The sequence below is a fragment of the Giraffa tippelskirchi genome, chromosome 11 (genome assembly GCF_054371585.1).
Source record: "Giraffa tippelskirchi isolate mGirTip1 chromosome 11, T2T-mGirTip1v1.2.pri, whole genome shotgun sequence".
Lineage (NCBI taxonomy): Eukaryota > Metazoa > Chordata > Mammalia > Artiodactyla > Giraffidae > Giraffa > Giraffa tippelskirchi.
This window is the reverse complement of record NC_137285.1, coordinates 126,647,208-126,668,424: the sequence shown is the minus strand read 5'-3', so window position 1 is coordinate 126,668,424 and position 21,217 is coordinate 126,647,208. Positions and strand designations below refer to the sequence as shown.

The 21,217-nt window shown below is 36.7% G+C and overlaps 1 protein-coding gene across 5 annotated transcripts in view; it reads right to left on the bottom strand.

The window, feature by feature from the left end:
• The window catches only part of UVRAG (UV radiation resistance associated), a 311,614-nt gene that overhangs the window by 126,023 nt on the left and 164,374 nt on the right, over positions 1-21,217 (bottom strand). For all 5 annotated transcript variants that reach the window (XM_081543163.1, XM_081543165.1, XM_081543164.1 and 2 more), the window contains 3 exons: positions 9,586-9,670; positions 7,721-7,808; positions 6,775-6,835 (listed from right to left, as the gene is read on the bottom strand). In XM_081543163.1, the coding sequence (XP_081399289.1) occupies positions 6,775-6,835; positions 7,721-7,808; positions 9,586-9,670 (234 nt within the window). The remainder of the gene's footprint in view (positions 1-6,774; positions 6,836-7,720; positions 7,809-9,585; positions 9,671-21,217) is intronic.

Sequence of the window (21,217 nt, the reverse complement as noted above, 5' to 3'; positions counted from 1 at the left end):
TCCATGGAAAGAGGAGCCTGGTGGGCTAGAGTCCATGGGGTTGCAGAGTCAAACACGACTGAGTGACTGAGCACCCACACACATATGTGCTTTACACTAAGCTTTTCCTTTTCTATGTGACCTACAGAAAAGGATCTGAAAACTTCCAAAAATCAGAGGGCCTCTTAGCCTGCCAAACAGGTCAAATGCAAAGTATTAATGTTTAAAAAAAATCTATCCAATATTAAACACTCAAGCATCTGCATTTTTCCATATTACTAAAAGGGTAATACTAAAGCATTACATTTATCTATTTCAAGGACTACATCTACATATCTAGTAAAAGAACAGAAATTGGTCTTCTAACATTACCTCCTTTCAATAAAACAATTTTGCTTAAATTAAACATAAAAGGGCATCTCTAAGAGAATCCTATATACATACAGCAAAAACCAAAAGGAAATAGCAAAAAATGAAAACTTGGGTAATACTGGAAATCAGCTTTGATTCTGGTTATTCACACTCACCATTATTTTCACCACAAGACTCCCCCAGCTCACCCATTAAAAACCCTCGGTTGCTTCCCATTCCAGGCCATAGTGCTCAGTCACAACCTCACAGTTAAACACCATGGTGTTGGATTTCCAATATTGAAGCTTTATATTAAAAAGCATTTTAAAAGGACCACGGGTGAGGCATTACAGGGCCCACAGGTACTCCAATACCCTCAAAAGGAAAACCACCTCCTGGTAGGGAAGTCACTTTCATCACCCCAAGACCACTGAATCTCCAGTGGGAAAATGTGAGCTCATGTGGTTAATTATGGCTATTGCTGGCCACGAAACCTCAGATGTCACATTCTGTTGCCAATCACTTTAGCTAAAAAAACTGAAAGGTTTCAGGTTTCCAGCATTCCAAGATCTAAAAGACTTTTTACCTGCCAAAGCCCAAACCTGGCTCTCTAGGGTGTGCTTTTCCAGGAACCATTAATGACGTCCCTAACACCTGATGCAGAGCAGAGGCTTGTGTTCCTCATGCTGCTCTGCAGGTTAGAGAGGTCACAGCTGACAGGCTTGTTGGTGAAAAGAAGCTAGAGGGGGAACGGGAGGGTCCAGGGAAGAACAGGAACAAGCTGTTAAGACTCAGGTAAAGGAAAAAAGCCCTGATTAAAATAATGTTTTCAGGGGCTTACAAACAAAAAAAAAATTCTGCAGTTTCCTCACAGTATTTCCTATTTGTTCCTTTAAACGTAGGTAGCTACATTTACCTGGGGCTGTGGTAATTTTTGTGATAATAAATCTTTTATATAATTTTTCTTTTTTTTTTAAGCTGAAAAGACTTAGACATGCATTTCTTTTGGTTAATTAAGACAATAATGTGGATCTGATTCACATTACATTACAGATCTTCCTCAGTTTACAATGGGTTTACATCCTGATAAATGCATTGCAAGGTGAAAATCTTGTAGGCTGATAATTTTAAATGTTTTAAAATGGATTTAAAATATCTAACCTAGTCTTGCCTAGTCTATTTCAAGCATGCTCAGAACAATTACATTAGCCTCTTTTATGTAATTTTTATAATAATAGATTCCACAAATTCACAATGGCCATGACAACATTATAAATTAATTCAAATGTCTCTCTGACTTACATGTTGGACAAACTATTAATATTCAAATGCATCCAAGTACAATAAGTGATCTAAAAGCTCTTACCATCCTGCCTTCCCAATCACTGAGGCAGTTGATTTGGTAAGGAACCAAGCACCCACTGATCCAGACAGGACAAAATATTTAAGACTCTAATCATTGCCACAGCATCTATGGAATCATTCCACGTTCTCAATGAGACAGTGTTTGACATATGGACTCTCCTTTCCAAGAAATCATGCCTGCATAAAGGGATACAGACACAGAAGGAAATCTGGGTCTCATTACCACAAAAGGCTCTTGTGTTATAGATTACTTAAAAATACACACAAACAGTTTTTTTCTTTTTTTGGATGAGAAATGTCCCAGTCAATGGAACTCAAGTGAATACCCTTCACAGGACAACTTTTCCCACTTGTGTCCAGGTCTCTCTGCCATACTCTAACAGAAACTTACCCAGTTAAAAAGAAGAACACAACAAATGTTGGGCCACTATGCAGGAGTTTCCCAAACAGTATCAAGCCACGCAATGTAAAGTCTATCTCAGCAAAGTTTCATGAATATAACACAATATCAGTTTAGATTTCCATCACTAGAGTCTTACTAAGCATGCAACTGCTACAGAAGACTAAAAACTTGTTAGACGTCTGGAAGAGGTTATTATTCGAAACAAGGAGGAAAACTGCATCATGACAGGAGTAATACGGGCCTTAAAATCAGGCCAACCACGGGTGACTTTAGTTCTGCCACTGGCTAGTATGAGTCTTCAGAAAAATTAACTAATCTCGCTGAGCCTCAATTTTCTCGTCTTTAGAAAAAAACAACAAAAAAGAGCTGAGTGTAATTCTTTCCCTCACAGAAGGAACTAATTCTCACAGTGGTGGGAATTACGTAAACAAGACAGCATCATGTATGATGTTTCATGTTACATATTTCTACTCACTGAATCTAAAATTTCCCATCCTTCTTTCAACAAGGTAATACTATTTTATCTTTAAAAATACTTCAGGTATCATCTTCTCTATAAGACTTTCTTGATTCCCTCCTGGTAGATCTGATTATTCCCACTTCTTTAAGTCCCACATACCCAGTGTAAACTTCTAAGTGCCTGAAACAGAGTACAAATTCAATAGATATTTACTGATTGGCTTGATTGCAAGTTAACCTCAAGTGGACTGAAGTTTCACTGAGGTAGGATCAATGCCTTGGTCACCTTTGCATACCCTCAGCACCTGGCACCATAAATGACACACACAAGGCACTCAGTAAGTTCAAAGTACATGGAAGTACCTTGCAGAATGTGAACATAAGATTTTAAAGTCCAATACTACCATATGTGCTTCTTAAAACTAATTCCTACAAGTTATGGTAAGTAAATAGGGCCTTAGAGTAGAATTAAACATTTATTTCATTTTTTTAGCAGTAAAAACTACACTAAAACTAAAAGATAAACTAATTTTTTTAGGGGAAGAAGGAATGTATTCAGCTTGGATGTATAGATAGGGAACAAAAGCTGGGAAAAATTAGGAAATGAATCAACTCCAGAAAACAAAAATAGAATCAAGAAACATCCCAGAATGAACTGAGGTGATACTCTAACACCAGTAGTATCCCTGCTTCTCCTGTTGCCACCTATCATTCTAGATGTAGCAGCCAGAGTGATTTTTAAAAAACATCAATTCATATCATCCCCCTTCTTGAAGCCCTTCAGGGTTTCCCACTCCACTGAGAATAAAATAGAAATTCCTTTCAGTGGCCTCAAGACCCTGGCTGACTCTCCTACATCTACTGATGGAATTCTTCTCTTTTCTCACCCTGCCCCAGCCACACAGGTTTGCTCCGGTCTGTCCTTCCTTCCTCTCTCTGGCAACTAATTCCAATTACATTTATTGAGTGCCTTCTATAGGAAAAGCTCTTCCAAATGCTATCTCACTCAATCATCACAATGAACTGAAGATGTAAATATTACCTCATTTTACAGGTGAAGAAATTGAGTTCAGTTGCTCAGTCGTGTCCGACTCTTTGCAACCCCATGAACTGCAGCACGCCAGGCCTCCCTGTCCATCACCAACTCCCGGAGCCTACCCAAACTCATGTCCATTGAGTCGGTGATGTCATCCAACCATCTCATCCTCTGTCATCCCCTTCTCCTCCTGCCCTCTATCCTTCCCAGCATCAGGGTCTTTTCCAATGAGTCAGCTCTTTGCATCAGGTGGCCAAAGTAATGGAGTTTCAGCTTCAACATCGGTCCTTCCAATGAACACCTAGGACTGATCTCCTTTAGGATGGACTGGTTGGATCTCCTTGCTGTCCAAGGGACTCTCAAGAGTCTTCTCCAACACCACAGTTCAAAAGCATCAATTCTTCGGCGCTCAACTTTCTTTATAGTCCAACTCTCACATCCATACGTGACTTAAGCTCTGAGAAATTACATGATTTTCCCAGAATACACGTATCTTCTCCCATGCCCCTCATCCTGAATTTTTTCAGATATATCAAGCCAATTCCTCAGAATCCTCAATCATGACCTCCCCCTCTTCTAGGAAATCTTCTCCCCCAGCTGTAGTGGGTGAAGTGAAAGTCGATCAGTTGTGTATAACTCTTTGCAACCCCATGCACTATATAGTCCATGGAATTCTCCAGGCCAGAATACTGGAGTGGGTAGCCATTTCCTTCTTCAGGGGATCTTCCCAACCCAGGGATCGAACCCAGGTCACCCACATGGCAGGCAGATTCTTTACCAGCTGAGCCACCAGGGAAGCCTGGTTCCTTTCAGCCTTCAGATTTTCTGTTAAACGTTTCTCCTCAGAGAGGTCTTCTCTGATTACTTTATCTACAGTCGGTTTCCCTATTCTCCAAGATAGCATACTCTTTTATTAAATACTTGTTAAATACTTCTTTTCTTATTTATTGCCTTTATTTTTTATCTCCTTTAAGAGGTTATATGCTCTATGAAAGAAGAGAGTATATTTGCTTTTTCCATCATCATATCCTCAAAGCAGCACATGCCTGGCATTTAGATGCTCAGTTGATATTTTTTTCAATGAAAGAATATTCTGTATTCCTACAACCTGGGCAAGGGCTCAAGGTACTTATTAGGTTTATTAAATAAATGAATGAAAGAAAGAATGGGGAAAAAGATGTGTCATGAACTTCAAGACACCATGACTTAAAATTAACACCAAAGCACATGTGTATGACTTACAGAGATGAGTGGGAACACTGTACAATGGAAACCAGACAAATCCCAGTAAGATCATTACCTAGTTTTGTGGTCTTGAGCAAGTCACTAAATAGCTCATTCACACATTATAAAATGAGATTATAGCACCTTTCTTATTGGGTTATTTTGTTTTCGGGAGGATAAAAGATAAGGCAAAATGTCTTGTTCTTAAATAAAATCTTAACAATCATGTAAAGTAGGTAGTACATGAACTAATGTGTTCATACTATCAATTAGAAAATCAACTCAAAGCTTAGACGACTTGGTCCAAAATACGTGGTTTCTAGAAAGGGAACCAGGACTCAAATACAGGTCTTCCCATTCCTGTTTTAATCACTTAAAAAAAATTTTTTTTTAATTGCAGTATAGTTGAATGGTAGCTCAGTCGGTAAAGAATCTGCTGCAGTGCAGGAGACCCAGGCTGGATCCCTGGGTCAGAAAGATCCCCTGGAGAAGGAAACGGCAAACCATTCCAGTATTCCTGCCTCAACAATCCCATGCACAGAGGAGCCTGGTGGGCTACAGTCCTTGGAGGTTGCAAAAGTTGGACACAATTTAACAACCAAACCACCACAATAGTTGAATTTACAACATTGTATTAATTTCTGCTGCTGCCTTGCTTCAGTCATGTCAGACTCTGTGCCAACCCATAGATGGCAGTCCACCAGGCTCCCCTATCCCTGGGATTCTCCAGGCAAGAACACTGGAGTGGGTGTATTAATTTCTGCTGTACAGCAAAGTGACTCAGTTATATATATACATAAACACACACACACATATATATATATATAAAACTATACACACACACACACACACATTCTTTTTTGTATTCTTTTCCATTATGGTTTATCAAAGGATACTGAATATGGTTTTCTTTACTATACTGTAGGACCTTGTTGTTTCTATATATATCAGTTTGCATCTACTAATCCCAAACTCCCACTCCTACCTTCTACCATCCCTTTCCCTTGGCAACCACTAGTCTATTCTCTTTGTCCCTGACTCTATTTTTGTTTCTTAGCTAGGTTCATTTATAACGCTTTTTACATTATGTCCCAACTACTTGTTGTAAAGGACAAAGAAGGTAATATACTAAAGCAGTCTTAAATGTTAAAGGATCACAAATAACATATTCTTTACAGGGAAATGGAAGAAAGTCCCAATAAGAACTAGTAATGCTCTATTCTGGAATAACTTACTCCCAAATAGATTAATGTGCTAGCTTTGGGTATAATCTATAGAACTACTTAGTAGTCCTCAAAGCATTGTTTATGTTAGGAGAAAAGAACCCACTCTGCTAACAATAAAAGCAATCTTTCTATCCAAATGTCAAATAAGTTCTTTTCTCTGGCATACTGGTAAAGAGATTAGGAAAAATATGTTAAAATATAGCTATTACTGTAAATGCTATTTGTAACATCTTTAATATAAATTTCTTTTAATTAAAGAGGACAGAAATGACAGTATAACAAGTTTAACCTATGGGAGTAGGAATGTCACAAAATTTAATTTTCAACTACATTTTATGTCAGAAGAAATACAACTTTATAAACAGAGCAGACTAAGGTTTACTGCTTTGCTCCCAACACAATTTTTTCATGAAAAATCAAACCAAAAGGACAGGAATATTATTAGTATTCTTGAGAACCCTACTGTCTGATTTTCTTAAATCCCATTCGAAAACTATTTTAACTTTCAAGTAGAAAGCTCAACAATGTTTCCCCCATGATTAGACTAACTATCCTCTTAAGTCTTCCATCAGGGAATCTGACTCTATATACCCACAATTGGGAAGGGACAGAACGTTCCAAAACCTTTCTGGAAGAAGGGACAGGCAACCAACATTTCAAGATATCTCTTTCTCCTTGCAACACACCCATATTTTATACCAAATCTTTATAAGTAAAAAGAAATAAAATACCTTGGAAGTCCTCAGAATTGGGCAACTTGACACCACATACAAAGTAATCTTTATGCTCATTCTGTGAATATAACCAAAGAATGAAATTAATTTTATGTATAAACAAAGAAGCTCTAAGTCTAAAAAATTTAGGTGTTAATTCAAAGACAATACTGTCATAGATATAAAATATTACCCTAACTATTGAAGCTGAATACATGATCATTTATTATACTATTATCTGTATCTTGATATACACTCTAAATTTTCTATATAATATAGACATTTAAAAACATATCTAACAAAAAGTCATGTAAAATTTTAACCATAAAGCTAACTATTCTTTGACCAATTCAAAGCTATAGATGAGAATTTTTAAGTAGAATTAACAAGAGTCTGTGAGCAACCTAAAATTCTATTAGCTTTCCTCTCAGAAAATTAGTCTTTTAAGTTCTTTTTCATTAGAAAGAAAACAAAACCATCAAATTTAGCAGATTTAATTCTCTAAAAAAGAATCCTAATAATTTACATTTGTACTTACTCTAAGAAACCAAATTCAGAAACTTAACATCTTGACAGCTACCACAGGAATATCTTAAGTAATACTAATAAATATAAATTAACTAGTAGTTATATATTTAAAGCAATGTGTATGTATTTGCATGCATGTCTCAGATAAGGTAGAAGTTGATAATGTCGTTGAGAGAAAAAGTCCTAAAGAAACCAGAAATAATTTGGCACTCTTTCAGGTGAAGATGAGTTCACTCCACCACTAAATTGACAGAAAAAAATAAATAAACTAGTGAAACCTCATGTCAACTAATTCTAAATCTACTTTTTAAATAAATATTAGCTTCTGAATGAATAATAACAGAGCATACAATTAAGACAATTTCTTTGAGAGGAAATTTCAAACAGAAATCTCTTAAAAAAAAATTTTTTTTTCTCCAGAAAATCTGAAACTTACCAAATCAATAGGGTAAATGTAGGAAAGCTCAGATAGTAACTGCCTGCAACGAATTGTCAACTGAGCATTAGTCTTCAGAAAGAGTTCTCTAATGAGGAAAGAAAAAAAGCACATTTGTTAAAAAACAAAAAACAAACAGGTTTGCTTGCTTTGTAACGGTTATTTCCAACTAACTGACACAGAGAAAAATTAAATGATCTGCATTGGGCCACAGAAATTCAGAAGCAGAAACAAGAATAATAGCTAACATGAGTCCTGATCTGTCTCTATATACCATCAATCACCCTAACTATATAAGGCCTATTGTATGTAACCAGCACCATGATAAGAGATGTAAAACATACAAATAATCATTGACTGGACACCTACTACTATACGCCAGGAACTTTACAAATGGCTTTAATTATCATATCAATGACAACTTATTTGGTTGATTATTACTATATCTATTTTACAAACAAGAAAAAAAGATTTAGAGAGGCTCAGTAAACTGACCAAAATCTCATTTAAACTGAGGCCAATTTGCAGGAAATACCCATATGGTATTTCCTCAAAACAGCATTCTACTTTCATTTACAACTACAGATGCTATAACTACCTCAAAAAATAACCTGCTGTCATACTACAAAAATAATAGAATAAAAAGGACAAAGCCAAAGGGTGTGGCATGAGATGATGCAGCTTTTCCCTTACACTATTTAAGAAACATGACTAACAGCTAAGTTACCCACAGAGCATATTGCCTGCTCAACTGTGTCAACAGTTAAAAAGGAGGTAATTTAGGAAATGCAGTAGGTCAGAGTGAAACGTAAAGCAGTACAATGCAAAGAGAGCTGAGACTTAAAGGCATCTAGTTCTGCTTTCCTGGTGAACCAGACAAAGAGTAACTTCTACAGCTTTGCCTTCCTATCTGCAAATTGAGAGGATTAGATTAGATGATCTCCCAGGTTCTTTCCTCGTTTCTTAACTGCTAAAGTTTCTTAAACAAAAATGCACAATGTGATGACTTTCCAGTAAAAGTGAGTGAAGATGAGGAGATCAGAGGTGGCAACAAGTTAAGCATGTGCTGCAAAAAATAAAGGGAAAAACTATTAGTATTTGTTAACTGAATGTCATGGAGCAACTGAAATTAGCTACAGTTCTATCTCCAGTGTACGTGCAATCGGTCGTGTCTGACTCCCTGTGACCCCATGGACTGGAGCCCGCCAGGCTCCTCTGTCCCTGGCATTCTCCAGGCAAGAACACTGGAGTGGGTTGCCATTTCTTCCTCCAGGGGATCTTTCCAACCCAGGGATTGAACCCGCCCCTCCTGCACTGCAGGCAGATTCTTTACCCCTGAGCCATTGGGGACCATTTTATATTTGACAGTGAAGGAAAATAATCACCACTTGTTGTTAAGAAGAGAAAAAAATAATGGTAAAATAGTATTTTAGGAGAAGTCTGCTAGCAACATGGAGAATGAACTGGACAGCTGGAGAGACTTATGTCAGAGAATCTGAGAACTGCTGAGGTTAAGGCAAGTGAGCTAACAGGAGTAAGACTGAAGAAATTACTAAAGAAAAACTGTAAGCTGCACTAAATGTAGAAGACTGCAAGAGGAGGAGATTCAAACATGAAGTCATGGTACTGTAGCCCTGCAATCTAGAAGAACAGTGTTCAGGCTTCCAATTCTGACTACGTACTAGGAGCCCTCATAACCGCCTCTAGCACAGTGCATGACACAATATGGGCTGCATAAATGAAAGTGGCACTGAGCATATTAACTGGCATTAACACTGGCAGCTTTAAAAAAATACTCCATTTCTAAATCCTCTCCTCAAAGTAAACTCAACACCCCTAACAACCATTCTCAGTGTTCTGCTTACCTTTTCGCAGTGCACTCCTTTCTCAACTCATTTAGGGATTCCTTTTGGAGTTGAAGCTTGAGCTGCTCAGCTGAAAATGCACTTCCTAGAGGGAGATGAAAGGATACAATTCCAGATGTAACACTGCAGACAGCACTGTCTAGTCACAACCAAACAGGCAGAGCCCAGTCCCCTGACTGTGAGAGGAAAATTAAAAAAAGGTAAAATGAGGATAGAGGATTTTTGGGGGGATTAACCAGAATAAAATTCCGACTGCTTCCATTTTTATACAGTCTCTAGCAGGAGTCAAAGAGTACGAGTTCAAGATTCTCTACTTACAGATTTCTGGGTTGCTGATCAAGAAACCCCAATGAGATGTTCAAAATTCAGACAACTTCACTAAAAAAATAAAAAACTGGCTATGAACTCTGGGTGTTAAGGATGACTTACTAAAGGTTAATCAACTGTAACAAATGTACCACTCTGGTAGTGGAAGCTATGCACAGGTAGGGGCTGGGAGTATATGGGGAATCTGTACCTTCTGATCAATTTTGCTATGCACCTACAACTGCTCTAAAAAATAAAGCTTACTTTTTCAAGTGGTTAATTTGTTTTCAACCACGAATAATACAGAACATTGCTGAAAGTATAAAAAGTAATAGAGCAGGAAAAATTACCTGCATATCGACTACTACAATATAGTAGTTCGTAAAGTTTTTTATGATGATTCATCTTATTCATATATATAAATAGCTTTAGTTACAAGCATAGTGTGCAGGAAATATATATTCTGATTTTTCCAATTTATGTCTCAAGCATTTTTACATGTTGACAGATAGTCTGAGTTACAGTGTTTAATGGCTTGTAAAATACAACTCAATAGATATGAATTAAAAGAACAGTCTACATTTTAACTGGCAGTCCAATACCTCAATTCCATTACAGGACATTTAATTTCCTCTAAGTATCTGCATGGCAATGATTAATATTTGTGTATATATGCCTAGTCTTTTGTGTTTATATTACCTTTGGGACCTCCATTTTCATTTATGTGATCATAAAATCCTTTTATATCTTCCTACTCTAAAAAATGATCCTGTCTCAGGCTCTCAATAACCAGGCCTGAAAATGCCAAAGGTCCTAAAGCACAGGAAAACAGTCTTAGATTCTGACATACTAAGTTCTAGATCTTAAAAAGGAGTTTAGTTCCAAGAACTGTGATTAACAGGAAATGGTAGCCGAATCTCTTCTGTACATCTCCTCTAGGGAGGAACAAGAAGTAGATGAACTGATCAAAATATAGTTTGGACTTGAGCACTAAAATCACCAACCTAAGTAATTTTATCAACATATGTCTAAGCACCCTGCTCTTCTCTCTCAACTCTATGTTAATGACCAGTAAGTTATTAACTCTGCTCCCCAGACAGAACTTAATCAAGAAATACTACTTATCTTCTTTAGCTGCAATATAATTCCTCCCCAGATTTCGCTCTCAACGATTTCAGAAGACACTCAGATTGACAACTGCCACCCCTCATCCCATGTACTTTTTCCAGAAAGCACATGAATTCTTCCACTACTATACAAATTTGCAATCTTATTCTTCACCCCAGATAAAAGGTTGCCTCAATTCTAGTGAAATCACAAATAAGGTCAAGACAGATCTGGGTTTTGAAATGCAAATATTATGCACCCTCTTTAGCTTTGAAGGTCTTTAGAACATATTACATGACCAAAAGAAAACAAAAACGTTTGCAAAACAAAGAAAATAAAATCTAAAAATACACTAGCCAGCTAACAGATGGGGTAAAATGTTAACAATGGGTAAATCTGGGTGAAGAATATAAGTGTTCTCTGACCTCTTCTTATTCTTGCAGTTTTTCTTTAAGCCCAAAATGATTTTCAAATAAAAAGAAGAAGAGTAGACCCAAACCCAGAAAAAGGTCTCCTACAAGGCTCTTCCACAGGCTTTAAAACGCAGAGGCACCATCTAAGGCACCATCTCTCCACATTTTTCTGTTAAAAGGTAATACACCTCTCATTGGTTACATGGTAGTCTCTGGAACAAAACTGAGTGAGTCTGGTTTAGCTAGGCTCAGGCAGAGAAGAACCAAGTATCTCGAAATATTTGCATGGCAATGATTAATATTTATGCATAGTCTTTTGTGTTTATATTAACCTTTGAACCTCGGGAAAGTCAACCTAAGTTCCAAAAGTCACTTCATAAGAAGTAGTAACAAAGAGGCAATGATGTGCTCAATCTCTTCACATGTTGTTCAGGTTATATATTACCAGCCTGAATACTACACAATTGGTGTTGTATCCTCCCAAGGATATTACATATACAATATCCATCTTTACATATGATATCCATCTTTCAGACCACAGATATATCCTGCTTCTCATCTGATTTTCTCAAGATTCAGCATTGACTGGTATCTTCTGCTTGAATCATTCTTTACTACAATGGTTGCAAAATAATAATCAAATTCCAGTGCCCCCTCTATATTTATCAGTTAGCATTCAGCATTCTTCTCTAAGCAAGAAGCCTTCCCTCTCCATTAGCTATCTATTATCAATATGGAACCATGAATTCTCTTTTATTTTTCAAAGATTTATAATTCATTATTGTATTTAATTATTTTGGTGCTCAAGTGGTACCAGATTTGATCAGCCTTGCTCTAGTGCCCTTCTGATGTACTGTGATTATGCTATTCAAAACATTACCTTATTTATCATTTTAATTACTGTAAGATCTGTAGTGATATTCCCTCTCTCATTCTTGATACTGTTAATTCATGCTTTCTCTCTTTTTACTTGGTCAGTCTGGCTAGAGGCTTATCAATTATATTGATCTTTTCAAAGAACACCTTTTAGTTTCAATGACATTCTCTACTCTTTTGTTTTCAAGTTCACTGATTTCTGACCTTAATTATTTCCTTCCTTCTGCTTGATTTGGGTTTAATTTGCTCTTCTTTTCTAGTTAAGATGTAAGCTTAGGTTACTAAATGAAGGACTTTCTTTTCTACTATAAGCATCAAATGGTATAAATTTCCTCTAAGCTAGCATCCCTTCAGATGCTGATATATTTTCATTCAGACAAAAGTATTTTCCAATTTTCTTTGTTTTTTCTGCTTTGACTCATGATATGTATATGTATGTATCATGATACACAATACTTTTTGCATTATTTTGATTATTTGTATTTATTTATAACACCAAATCTGGCCCAACTAAATATCCCATAAGTACTCGGAAAAAAAAAAGTATATTCTGCTTAATTAGGCCAAGTTAGTTGATTATGTTGTTAATGTCTTTTATCCTCACTGATTCTCTGCTTGGTACATAAATTACTGAGAAATGAGTGTTATGGTTACCAACTACAACTGTGTATTTAGCTGTGTCTCCTTTCGGTTTTTGCTTTATATATATATAAGCTCTGTTGTTATATTCATACATATTTAGAATTGCTTTATCTTTTCATGAACTAGTCTCTGCACCATAGTGTAATATCCCTCCTTACTGCAAGTAATATTCATTGTTCTGAAGTGTCAACCTTGCCTGATATTAATAGAGTCACTTTGGCTTTCTTTTGGTTGGTATTGGCATAGTGTACTTTTTTATTCTTTTACTTTAATCTATTACTTTATACTAAAAATGTGCTTCTTGTAGATAGCATTTAGTTGGGTCTTTTTTTATCTTTATAAAATCTGAATAATCTTAATTGTGGTATTTAGAACATGTACACTTAATATAATCACTGATACATTTAGGTTAAAAACTACCACTTTGTTCGCTGTTTTCTCGATGTGTTCCTTGATGTTCTCTTATTCTTTGTTTCTTTATCCCTCTTTTTCTATGCTTTTGGATTATTTTTTTATTCCCTCTTTCTTCATTATTGGCTTACTCTTACCTCCCCCTAAAATTTCTAGTGGCTGCCCCAGAGTTTACAATATATAACTTTAATTAATAACAGTCTACCTTCAAATAAGATTAAACCACCTCATGTAGAGTATAAAATCCTGAAAACAGTACACTCCCAACTTTTCCCTTCTCCACTCTTAAAATACTTCATAAATTTTACTTTACACCTGTTACAAACTCAAAAACATTGCTGTTGCATTAGAAAATCAATAGCCTTCTAGAGCAACTAAAAATAAGAAAAAACTGATGAACCTATTTGCAGAGCAGCTATGGACAACACAGACATTGAGAACAGATTTATGGACATGGCTTAGGGAGGAAGGGCGGGAGGAGAGAGTGAGATGTATGGACACAGTAACATGGTAACATAGATTACCATATGTAAAATAGACAGCCAATGGGAATTTGCAGTATGACTCAGGGAACTCAAGTCTGAGCTCAGTGACAACCCAGAGGGGTGGAATGAGGGGGAAGTGGGAGGGATGTTCAAGTGGGAGGAGACATGGGTAGACCTATTCACGTTGATGTTAGGTTCAGTTCAGCTCAGTCGCTCAGTCGTGTCTGACTCTTTGCGACCCCATGAACTGCAGCACTCCAGGCCTCCCTGTCCATCACCAACTCCTGGAGTCCACCCAAACCCATGTCCATTGAGTTGGTGATGCCATCCAACCATCTCATCCTCTGTCGTCCCCTTCTCCTCCTGCCTTCTATCTTTCCCAGCATCAAGGTCTTTTCAAATGAGTCAGCTCTTCACATCAGGTGGCCAAAGTATTGGAGTTTCAGCTTCAACATCAGTCCTACCAATGAATACCCAGTACTGATCTCCTTTAGGATGGACTGGTTGGATCACCAATGTTGGGTAGAAACCAACATAATACTGTAAAGCAATTATCCTTCAATTAAAAATAAATTAAAACTAAAAAGAAAATGACTTTATAATATCTTCCTTTCAACCATTTCTGGATCTCTCAATTTTTGTGTGTAGAGCCAAGTTTCTGTATGGTATTATATTTCTTCTGCTGAAGAAGTTCCTTTTTTATTCCTTGAAGTATAAGACCACTGATAATGAAATAATTTAGTTCGATGTGAAAGAATCTCTTTGTACTTCAGGTTAGATAATTTCTATTGACCTATCTTCAAATTTAATGATTCTTTCCTCAGTTGTGCTGAATCTACTGATGAGTCTGTCAAAGGCAACCTTTATCAGTGTCGTTTTCAGTTTACAGCCTATCCATTAGACTGTTTCTTAGAGTTTCCACCACCTCTCAGCTGAAATTTACCATCTGTTCTTCTATGTTATCTACCTTTCCACAAAATTCTGAAGCATAGTAACTATATTTATTTTAAATACTCTTTCTGATAGTTCCATCACCTAAGTCATCTCTGAGTCTTTTTCTGTAAATTTCTTCTCTTCTCAACATTTTGTTGTTGGTAGTGGTAGTGAGGGATTTTTGTTTTGGTTTTGCTTTTTTGTCTCAAAATTTTAAATTTAATATTGAACATTATTTGCCGGGCAACAGAGAACAAAAAGGACATGCTTATTCTTCTGTTAATTTGGAGGGTTGAATCAATTTAATCAGGAATTGAGCTGGATCTGAGTTCTGTTGCTGCCATAATTACCTTCAGTGCATGACAGTCTTCAAACTTCCTCTAATTTTTCTCTTTTGGGGGTGGTAGTGGCACTGGTGGGAGTGGTGAAGATGGTATGACATAGGCACATCCTATTCCCAGATTTAGGTGCTCCCTGGGATTAGCACCTAAGGAAGGGGGCCTCACCATGTTCTCGTCTCTCCTCAAGTGGTGAAAGACAGCGGCTTGTTGTTCTGTGCATTCTAGACTTGCTGGGGAGGAAGGGAGGGAGTTCCTCTATCACTCTGGTTAAACCATGCCATACTGTATGTCCCTGGGGAGGGCTTTCTCACTGATTCTGGCCCTCCCCTAGGGATTGACTGCCCTAAAATCTTAGTACTTGGATAGATTAAAAAAGTTACAATTCTGTACATCATCCAACTTTCTGTTGTTGTTAGGATGGAAGTGATGCTCCTTTCATCTTTCTACTTCCCAAACAGAGGCTGGAAGTCAAATCTGAGGATATCAAGTTTATTTAAAGCTCTATTCTATGTATTTTCTATTTCTTTGAGGTCAGCTATTCTGTTTGTTCAACTTAGTCTCATTCACAGTGTTTTCCTCAAATATCTGACAGCCTTTAGTTTCCCCTTTAAATCCATGATTTAAATCTGTGATTAGATTGGTTAGCAATAGGAAATAGTGTAGGTTTCCTCTGAAGCTATAAGGACTTATTTACATAAAAGACTTCACCTCTGAATGGCAGCTCAGCATAAGTGGGCAGGTCCTGCTCACAATTAGTTCTCCTTCAGGGTAATATATGCTGAGAGAAGGTAGTACCTTTCACTTTAAACCATTGCAACTATTAAATAAGGAGAACTTTACTTTGGGATCATGTTACTTTAGGGTATTCCAGTCTGAAGTAGAGCTGCTTTTCATGTTTTCCCTCTGGGTTGGTTGTAAAATTCCACAGTCAGGCTTTGCTCTACTTTTCTATGCCAAAATCTCATAGCATGGGACCTAACCAGGTCAGGAATCCATTATGTGAAAAAGTAGTTGGAGTAAATGTTATAGGAAGTTACTCCAAATTCACAAAGAAAGAAAATGAGCCAGTAGGCTGTTACACTAATTATTGCTCCATTATTTCTGATTTCCATACTTGGGAGTTGCAAGTTGAGGCATCTGAGAGCTCTCACTGCCTTTCCAGAAACTCCCACTGCAACCTTTTCCGTTTGTGTTCCAGGCTGCAGTTTTCCTCTACTCTACCTTATTCATCAATACAATTCTACTTTGTGTATCTGAGAATTATGCCAAAAATCTTTGCTATTCCAATAGTATGTGCTTTCATTTTCACCATCATCAAGAACTTATTTTTTATGCATGTATCTTTATCATCATATCAATAAGTCATTGAGGGGGAGAGAAAGCAAATGCATGGGGCTTCGTTTATCAACTTCAAAACTGCTTTTTGAAATCCTTGACCCTATGCATGCATACACTATGGCCTCTCTGTTCAACAAGAACGCAAATCAAGCACCTTAATAACCAAATGTCAATGCTGTCTCCTATAAAATGAATAGCTAAAGAATATGGAATCTTGAGTCAATCAACAAAACAAAACACAGACTCTTTAGGCTCTCTCTCACCAGAGAATTTGGTCTCAGACTGGCTAGTGGCCAGCTCCTGTCAAAATTACATTTAAAACCAATAAACTGTCATTCTTCTGAGTTTTCTACATCGAGGCAGATGACCAAAAAGCAACATACTTAAACTATTTTAGTTCTTCTCCCCACAGAAATGCCTTTTCTGTACTATGATTTATGATGCTGCCCTTCTTAAGGGTTAATAGATATTTCTCGCTGTAACTTTTGCAAAATTACAATTGACTGTCATTTCATTATGATATTTAATATCTAGCACATAAGACAGTGGATGCTAAATTCCTCTTGGAATTTAGTGCCCAGAGATGATTTTTTTTCTTCCTAAAGAACTGATATACTTCCTTGTAACAGGCAACAGGAAGCAACTGATACCTTTCATAACTCTACACAACTGGCTTAATAGCTAAGAAGGTCAGAGCTAATTTAATGCTTAAAAACAATAGGCAGATCCTATGGGAAGCAGTGTACTACACTGGAAAATCTGTGGGCTTAGGAATAAGAAAAATCTGGGTTAAATTTTACCTTCAGGACTCTAAGCAAGTGCTAACTTCTCTGAAGTTCATTTTCCTCATCTGTAAAATGGGGATAATTTTACTTTGACTGAATATTTGTATTCTCTCAACCTGTCCCCATGAAGCTCCAAGTAGATAAAGTATACAACCAGCTTGACTGATTGTACTTAAAAATAATCATCACAAAGCACAATCAGGCACAACATCCAACAATTCTATTACAATTTCCTCCTTAATTTGCTTTCTCATTCTTGGAGATCACTACTCCATATATTACCCAAATCCTTAAAATTCCTCTAAAGCCTATATATTAATTACTTTACCTCATAAACCTGGAAATAATAGAAAGATTTCTTTATAATCCTACCTACAACCCAACATGAAACTCAGTGGCCTCTCTGCCATTTTCTTAGCCTTCTCCTCCTATTCAGTGGATGAGGAAAATATCTTCACTTACACTTTAAATTTCTTCTTTTCCAATTCCATGTCATGCTACTCTCTTCCTAATAAATTATTTTCCAGCAACAGTGGCCTCCTTTCTATTCTACAGTACAGGCACTTCCTATGTCCAAGCCTTTCACTTGCCATTCCAATTGCTGGAATTCTTATCTTGTAAGACTGAGCTCCTCAAGCACTTCTTTCCTGAGCAATATTTGTAAAAACAGTCTCCCAAAGTTCTCTTCTATCACACAGCTTGTTTAGAATCCTTCTCACAATCTGATATTTACTTTATTTGTTGGTTTCTTATTTATCATCTTACCCACTAAGTAACTATCCAAAACTGGAAGTCTTAATTCTTCCCCTTTCTCCCAATATCTGCTGCTCTCCAGTATTTGTTTTGATGAATGGTTTAATTACCTGGCCAGCTGTCCAAATCAGAAATTGGAAAATATCTAAATCTTCCTCTCTCTCTCCTCCAATCCACTAAATCATCAACAGAAGAGTCCATCATTAAATATCTTTTGAACCCAAACATTCTGTCCTCCCTTTATATTTCCAAACTGTTTAGATTTTAATTATGTACTGCTTAGATTACTGTAATAATTTCCATTATGAGAATTCCTTACCCATAATTCTTCAAAGAGAACTTTCTAAAACATACACCTAATCTCCATTCTGGGTAACAGTCATCAATACAGTCTTGTCTACTTTTTGTCTTTGAGAAATTTGCTTAAGTTATTTCAATAGATCTCCAAACTTTTTGACATAACTTCCTGTTAGGTCATTTTTTGCCTCTTCAGCCTCTCCTAGGGACCTTTACTCAAACATTAGTTGAAGCTTTACGGAATTACCTGAAATTCTCTAATCAACTTCCATGCCTCTGTGTAGCTGTTTCCTCTACCTGGGAAGTCTCACCTTCTCCCCTCAGCTATCAGCTCAAGTGTCACCCCTCTTACATGGAGTTCTGGTTTTCAGATGTTCATCCTCTGTGTTCCTACGGTATTCTCTACATATTTCTGTCATGTAACTATCACATCTATCCTTCTGTTTCCAACATCTTACATAATGCCTGGCTCCTTTGGCTGCTCCAAAAATAATAAAAACAACTGACAAAAGTACACATGTACGTCTACACATACTCAGTGCCCTTTCCACGTCCTTTACACGCCCTATGACTGATCCCTTTCACTTCTGTGTTGAAACATCTAATTGTAAATATTTTTTTGTAAATGCCATTTCCAATGCTTTTGAGGAGTAAACAGAGAAAAAACAATGACAAACCGAAACAAAATTCTGTCAGGTGGCTTACTTCTACACATCTATATCTTCCATAGCAAGAGGGGGAGATTAAAATATGTTAGTTTGACTTTCTTACAATCCAATTAAGATATTACTAAAATAAACCATTACAAATATATGGAAAATGAATCATTCTGAAAAGAAAATCTGAGGTTTACTAAGAATCCACCTTTTTCCTCCCCACCACAAAGTTGTTTGTCTTTTACTGCCTTTCACAAGCTACATACAATGCTAACGACTAAAAATAAAGAAACTTTAATAAATCCTGGGAAAACTGCCTTTGGGTCCAAAAAATTCTGAAAGGCAGTTATTCATTTTGAAGGAAATTTGTTTAGGAATTTCTGTCAGATGGCTATAGGAAATTAGAACATACACACAGACGAATAAAATTTAAATTTTGCCATCACTTCTAATAAATATATCTTGAATTACAAAGTTTGTGAGGAGCAATTTTTCAATTTGTGACCTTATGACCTAAGAGGAGAAAATTGTTACACAATGCTTATAATGTCTTTGTAGATTCAAATGGAAATCTATGACCTTTTGATGGAAGCTAAAGCACCAACTTAAACATACTGTGGGGGGACTTCCCTATTGGCCCAGTGGTTTAGAATCTGCCTTCCAATGCAGGGGACACTGGTTCAATCCCTTGTGGGAGAACTAAGATCCCACATGCTGTGGGTTCAGTTGTGTGGGATCCTATTCCAAGTGCTACAACCCAAGGAAGTCCATGCGCCATAAGATCTTGCATGTTTCAATAAAGATAAAAAATACCACATGCCACAGCTAAGACCTGACACAACCAAAAATAAATAATACATAGCTATATTTTAAAAAGCAAATATACTGTGTGATTCTTCTTTTATCTGATGTGCAGGCCAAATGATTCACTGACCAAGCAGAAGTTAATTAAATTAAACATTATATATATACACACACACACATATAGTAGTCATGTATGGATGTGAGAGTTGGACTACAAAGAAAGCTGAGAGCTGAAGAATTGATGCTTTTGAACTGTAGTGTTGGAGAAGACTCTTGAGAGTCCCTTGGACTGCAAGGAGATCCAACCAGTCCATCCTAAAGGAAATCAATCTTAAATATTCATTGGAAGGACTCATGCTGAAGCTGAAACTCCCAATACTTTGGCCACCTGATGCAAAGAACTGACTCATTGGAAAAGACCCTGATGCTGGGAAAGATTGAAGGTGAGAGGAGAAGGGGACGACAGAGGATGAGGTGGTTGGATGGCATCACTGATGCGATGGACATGAATCTGAGTAAGCTCCGAGAGCTGGTGATGGACAGGGAAGTCTGGCATGCTGCAGTCTATGGGGTCGTAAAGAGTCGAACACGACTGAGCAACTGAACTGAACTGACACGCACATATACACATATATATAACTTTAATTACTCAAATTTCTTACAAAATGATAATAAATTATAATTTATAGAAAATTTCATATAAATCATTTCTTATTTTGGCAATAAGAGATCAAAACTTTTTTATTCACCACAATTACCAAGAAGAATTTCTTTCCAGATCTGAACAATGAAATCTGACATTTCTGATCTCTTCTACACACAATGTCATTTAAAGAATGTGTTTTGGTTCTTGTTTATCAAAACACATTAAAGACTGTAAAATAGGAGTTGAGTATGGCTAATTAGAGAACTCCAATAGGTCATTCTCACCAAATGGCTTTTCAGTTAACAAATCACATCTATAGAAACATGTAGGTCAGAGAATCTTTCCCCCCTCCCATTTTTTATTGCTGGGAAATATATCATCAGAATAAAACTCTGAAAAATAAAGACATTCATCAAAAAAGATGAATAAACCCCTAACCTTTCTGCCAATTCTATCTCCTAAAATAACTAGAATCTCGGAGATGTAAGAAATCTTGACTATAAAATCCAAAAGTTTGTTTAATTTGTCTGTGAAAAGGAAATAAGCCCCCCCCCCCAAAGTTGGATGACTTGCCTAAGGACAAACTGAGAGACTGGCAGACCTTTCATCCAGATCTCTTAGTTAATTAAGATACAATCAAATCCAAGAAATCTTTGGAGAAAATTCACTTTACTCATCCTATAATAAAAAGGAATATAGCAGAACAAAGTTCTCCATCTAGTAGTCTACAGGTCAAATGGAAAATCAGTAAACTATCAGTTAGTTTATCTGTTAAGACATATACCAAAGAAAGCAACAATGATATTATATTTACTAGAAACAAGACAGGCTTTGGATGA